Below are 5,722 nucleotides of genomic sequence, written 5' to 3' on the forward strand. Positions count from 1 at the left end.
AATATTATTTTAAATATTTTAAAAAATAATCACCAAAATACTTTTAAATAATTTTAAAAAAGCAAACAAAGAAAGAGAAATTTCAAAATTTCAAACATGGAGTGGAAGCTGCAAAACACACGAAACCAAAGCCCATCCTTGAATTGGAGGGAAAGTTGCATGAAATTTTTTGACTTGTTAAAATGATGCACCCCCACCACCACATAACATTCATCATGGCGGGAAAATGTCCGTTCAGTCCTCAACACTCCCATTTATCTTTAACGCGCTCTCTCTCTATACATCCTTAGACGACATACATCTCTCCCTCGCTCTCGTAATCATATTAACAAACCCTAGAATTATTTGAAATCAACGAAATCCAATCAGGTCGGTGCCCCTTGCTCCAATACCTGCTTTACTTATTTTTTAGGTCAAGCCCATAGATTTTCCCGTATCAAAATCAATCCATTTCAAAGCAGACATATAACCAATATCTCTCTTTGTTTGCTTCAATTTCAGGTAGAAAGCATAAAGTTTCAATCCTTTCCACTATACTGAGAAAATGGATGGTGTATTTGATGATGAGGTCGAGCAAACTGTTACCATTGATGAATATCTCAAAAACGTTGAAGCTGAGGAACTGGTAAATTTTCAATTCAGGGCTTGTTTTGCTGAGTGAAAGTATTGCTTTTTTCTTACCCTCTTGGTTGTTGGTGTGATTGTGTACATTTGTTTGGTTTCTAGGAAGAAAAGATTTCAGCTTAGGGTCTCGAGTCACTGGCTTTATTTTGTTTAGGGTTTTGTAAATATGAAAAGAGGGTCATTTTGTCGAGATGAATGCTTTGTATTTGGTAAAGTGGGATTGGATATTGGAAACTGTTGGACGCAAATTGGTCTCGTGATTGATTCTTAATTACACAACACGAGAATATTTTAATCTTTTTTTCCAGCATTTAGGGAAATTGATAGATTCCATAACACCACAAGTCCAAGTGCACGACCAGACTTGTGAATAAAAGGGAAAAAATTGTTTTGGATTATGACAACTGCTGCAATATTTTTTTGTGAAATTCTGTATCACGAAACTTGTGACCTCAAGCCGTAATGTCAAAGAAAATGCATTATGTTTTCAATGGATTGCTTTGGTATTGATCTGGAAGATGATTTAATCTTTGATGGTGTGGATAGATTACATATGTATAATGTAACTCTTCTGCTTATTAGATTTATTGAGTTTACTCTTAAATTTTCTCCTGCGATTTTTGTCTTGGTTGTTGGTTGCAAAGAACGCGGATTTGGTTTTGGGAGGAGATGAGGGAAACGAGTGCACTTATAACATGGGATATATGAAGAGACAGGCTATTTTCTCATGTCTGTCATGCACTCCAGATGGAAATGCTGGAGTTTGCACTGCTTGTAGTTTGTCTTGCCATGATGGCCATGAGGTATTTTTTTCCCTTTTTAGTTTAGTGGTTTGATTGTTGATTGAGTTAGTTCCCAGTGGGTTTGTTTTTGTGGTTTAATGTCCCAACTTTCAATTTGATTGAAAACCATTTTGTAAATTAATGTACACTGGTGACCAAAAAGATGCTATGTACATCAGCAAGAACATTGGTGAAAATGAGGCAATGTTCAAGCACATTTTGAGATGAAAAAAAGACTATAAATTTAGCTACTGAAGCCTTTTTTAACCTTGCGAATGTTAAAAGCTGTGGCATATGCTGTTTGTTAATGAAAAGTTTAACAAATTTACAGGGCTAGAAGCCTAGAACTAAAATTGTACTATGGAGGCATGATGAGAAGTAAAACGTTTCTTTGCAAAACACAATGCACTGTCAAGCCTACTTTCATGCCCTTAAAGGTGTTCTATAGAAATTGCAATATAAATTGAAAACCACGATTGTAGCTGGTGTTTACAATAACCAATGTACAAAAACATTGCAACATAATTTTATTTATGCAACACCTTACACTAGAAAATATAAATCTTCATTTCATGGTAGCACTTTTTAAAGGAGGTTGAAAACTTTAGTTCAAAACCAAACTAATAATCTGAAGGTGCAAGTTCAGAAATAAATATTTATCCACACCTGTGGCAGTTAATCAGTGTTCTATTCTTCCATGCCTTCTCTTAAATAAATTTCGTTTGGTTAAAATTTATCTTACATTTAACGTGCCTTTTGCTGTTGCCACATACAAAAGATTGTGGAGTTATGGACCAAGAGAAATTTTCGTTGTGATTGTGGCAATTCAAAATTTGGGGAGTTCGTCTGCAAGCTTTTCCCAAAGAAAGATGTGGAAAATGCTGAAAATTCATATAATCACAACTTCAAAGGTTTATACTGCTCTTGTGATCGGCCCTATCCTGATCCAGATGTCGAGGCACAAGAAGAGATGATACAGTGCATTATGTGTGAAGACTGGTTTCATGACGAGCATCTTGGCCTAGAGTCTTCCAATGAGGTTGGTAGCCTGGTTGTTCCATCTCCGTTCTCATCATCTTTGCCTCTTTCTTTCCCACAGTTACCTCTTTGTGTCTTCAGCCTAAAAAAAAGTGTTGTTTGAGTTGGGAAATTTATAATCCTTAGATGTACAATAAAGAGGGTTGACAAGTTGACATTTACTTCTGTAGACAGTAAATTTTGTATGAGTTATCTATGGCAGGGTTGTTTTGTCGAACAACCATGCTTTCAGTTTGGCTCTTTCCTAAACCTTGCCTTTGTTAGTTGGGATCACAAACACCCCTTAGTCCCTACCCTTGCTACAGCCTACTGTTGGTAGAAAAATTGGTTGATATATCAACTTTCATGTGATATTGTGATATATGGTCATCATGGTTAATAGGTTTGATGATATCATACTTGGCATTATTTTGGAGACATGATCAAGTTAATTCAGATCCCAATGCATGATATTAATCATAAGTGACATCCAACTATTTTACATGGATCATGTTTTAAGAATTTTCTCCTCCTATGCTCTTATTTCAAGTGCATGGTTGTAGTGTAGAGTCCACAACCAAGAGGTTTGCATACTTTAGGCTTCAGGTCTCACTTCTTGCAAACACAATTCAATAAATGTCTTCTTAGTTTGGACTTCCCTCCCCAGGACATGTAAGTCTTCTATAGTTCTGGCTTTCTTTGAGCCATAATGGTTCTGATTAGGTAGCACGATTATTAGCTACCAAAATTATCTCCTTGTTTTACAGATTCCAAGAGATGAGGAAGGAGAGCCGCTCTATGAAGATTTTATATGCAAGACATGCTCAACAGTTTGTTCTTTTCTGACACTATATCCCAAGACAATTCGGGCAGCAGGGGGGAAAGGTGATGCTACTTATAGTAATGCTAAGGATAAGGATGTGCTGGAAGATGTTCCCACAGCTTGTGGTTCTGGGAAGCTTGAGAATGATATATGTGCTAACAATTCTTCTGAAAAGGATAATGCAACAGCTGGAAAAGCTTCTGCTGTTGGTGAAAGTTCTTGGAAGAATAGTGGGTCAAACGACTCAAACCAATGCACAGAAGACACCAATCTTCATACTACTTGTGTTCTTGGAGTTGATGTGGAAGTCACTTCACCTGTTTCAGAAGGAAAACCATTGTTTCTTTCCAAAAACTGGAGGGACATCCTGTGTAGATGTGAAAAATGCTTGGATATGTACAACCAGAAGCATATAAGTTATCTTCTTGACAGGGAGGACACAATTGTTGAGTATGAGAAAATGGCAAAGCAGAAGAGGGAAGAAAAGTTGCAGCAACAGGAGGGCGCTGAGTTGAGCTTTTTCAACAAGCTTGGTCATATAGAGAAGGTGGAGATTCTGAATGGTATTGCAGACTTCAAGGATGAATTTCGTTCCTTTTTGGTATGCCCTTGATAACACGCCTTAGAGCTCACTCTTGTGATATGCAATCTTGCAAAAACTTAGCTGTAAAAAGTTACCCATGTTTTTCTGCAGGAGTCATTCGATAAATCAAAGACAATCACATCCTCTGATGTCCACCAAATTTTTGAAAATCTTGCAAAGAAGCGCCGGCGAATGCAGTGAATCGTACTTGGATCTCTATTTTGGTCATGTATGTTAATTTAACCTGCTTTAGTTGGTTTTGGAGCTGAACCTATTCTAAAAGATACGGAAAGCCTGTGAAGAACTTGATGTTTTCAAGTCAGCATGCTCTACTGGCATAAACCTTCTGTTGTGTAGGCTAATGTGGTCTCTAACATTAGATTTAACTTGGGTTTTTTTAGTGTGGGATTGCAATATCCCTAACGGTTAGTGAATTCTCTTGTCTGGTCGTTTTGGTTGTAATATATTTTTGGAGAAATGCTGTTTTCAAAAAAATTATTTTTTTTTTGCTTTTTTATTATTTTGATCTGGTCAAAAATAAATTTTTTAAAATAAAAAAATTATTTTGATATATTTTTAAATAAAAATTATTTTAAAAAACAACTGTTTGAGGGACCCTCTAAGAGCGTGTTTGACAGTGTGGTAGCGGTTGCTTTTCAAATAGCTTTTCGTGTTGAAATATATGCCAATGATGTTTTTTTATTTTTTAAAAATTATTTTTGATATCAGCACATTAAAACGATCTAAAAAGTACAAACTGAACTTAATTTTAGTAAAAAAAAAAAAAATTTGAATTTAGACAAAACATCATTTGAAACGCAATACCAAACGATGTCCAAGTCTAGTGTTTTTTTCACAACGGTTCCTCTTTGCGCCAGTTGTGCTCTGTTGGTTGCTGGCAATGGCTTTCACTCTATTCCACGAATTTGTTAGCAATCTGTCGAGTGGGCACCGCATGGGGTTCATCAATCAGGCCAAGAGTGCAAGTGAATCCATCTAGTGATCTTAACTATATTCTGAGCTTGAGGGATTTTGGCTTTGTCTTTTCCCATGCATAGTTGACGTGAAAGATTGAAAGAATCCGATTTGCTCGTTGACAAACACTCCCCTTCACGGGGAGTGTGGTGTTTTGTCAAAACAAGCTGGCCCAAAGCAGGTAGTTGTCGTCCCCCTTCAAGATTGAGTCCTCAAATGCTTCTACAGTTACCAGTCTTGCAAAAAACATTAAACTACTGGCTTCCTCACCTAAACCTGAGACTGTCGACTGAGCATTGTTGCTTCCACCGATTTCTTGAAAGCGAAGTTCTCTTGATCTTTAATAAAAAATAGACAATTTCACGTATATTAAAACATTGATAAATCTGCTTAGTTTTATTTGTTTTTTTGGGAAAGATGATGCCTTAGACAGCTACTGCTGTGGTAATTTCTAAGCCAGATGACTTGGAAGCATTGGCTATACTTTCCATTTATTTCTGTTCTTCTGGAGTCTGAAACGTCATTGAACGTCACGATTGCGTCAAATAAAATGCTCTGGCTCCCTTAAATCCTGTCTTAATCATTTTGGGACCAGAATTTACAACTGCGTGTGAAGAGACTAATAAACAAAGTTCGTAATAACAAAAAGGGTGCATTTTTCTCAGCAGTGCCGTGAAGGGGTGAAGGAATCCAAGAGTCACGAGTGGAGTTTATTATTATGTTGTTTTTCTTTTTCGAGTTGCAAGCGTAGTGGCAACTTGCAAAAGGTGTACTTGAGATTTAACTTGACAAGTATAATCTAGCTCTAAGCAGCAAGCTTATTTGTTTCCCGAGAAATGTTCTTCGACAAAGGGAACGTTGTACTTCAGCTTAGCTTTACTTTCGATTCAAGGAAGCATGAGCCAAACAAGAAACTTT

The 5,722-nt window shown here is 36.7% G+C and overlaps 1 protein-coding gene across 1 annotated transcript; it reads left to right on the top strand.

The window, feature by feature from the left end:
* Nucleotides 1–209: 209 nt before the first annotated feature.
* Nucleotides 210–4,263, top strand: LOC118034099 (uncharacterized). Its single transcript, XM_035039300.2, has 6 exons — nucleotides 210–369; nucleotides 502–625; nucleotides 1,269–1,427; nucleotides 2,185–2,445; nucleotides 3,191–3,847; nucleotides 3,941–4,263. Exons 2-6 carry the CDS (start codon nucleotides 545–547, stop codon nucleotides 4,028–4,030), a joined length of 1,248 nt encoding a protein of 415 aa, XP_034895191.1. The 5' UTR covers nucleotides 210–369; nucleotides 502–544; the 3' UTR covers nucleotides 4,031–4,263.
* Nucleotides 4,264–5,722: the final 1,459 nt, after the last annotated feature.

The sequence above is a fragment of the Populus alba genome, chromosome 3, assembly GCF_005239225.2.
Source record: "Populus alba chromosome 3, ASM523922v2, whole genome shotgun sequence".
Taxonomy (NCBI): Eukaryota; Viridiplantae; Streptophyta; class Magnoliopsida; order Malpighiales; family Salicaceae; genus Populus; species Populus alba.

What these genes read in the sequence shown, in the direction of transcription:
- LOC118034099 (XM_035039300.2), top strand. Translation starts at nt 545, where the DNA reads ATGGATGGTGTATTTGATGATGAGGTCGAGCAAACTGTTACCATTGAT. An exon ending in ACGTTGAAGCTGAGGAACTG is followed by an intron (nt 626 to 1,268) that starts GTAAATTTTCAA and finishes TTGGTTGCAAAG; the next exon opens with AACGCGGATTTGGTTTTGGG. An exon ending in ATGAATTTCGTTCCTTTTTG is followed by an intron (nt 3,848 to 3,940) that starts GTATGCCCTTGA and finishes GTTTTTCTGCAG; the next exon opens with GAGTCATTCGATAAATCAAA.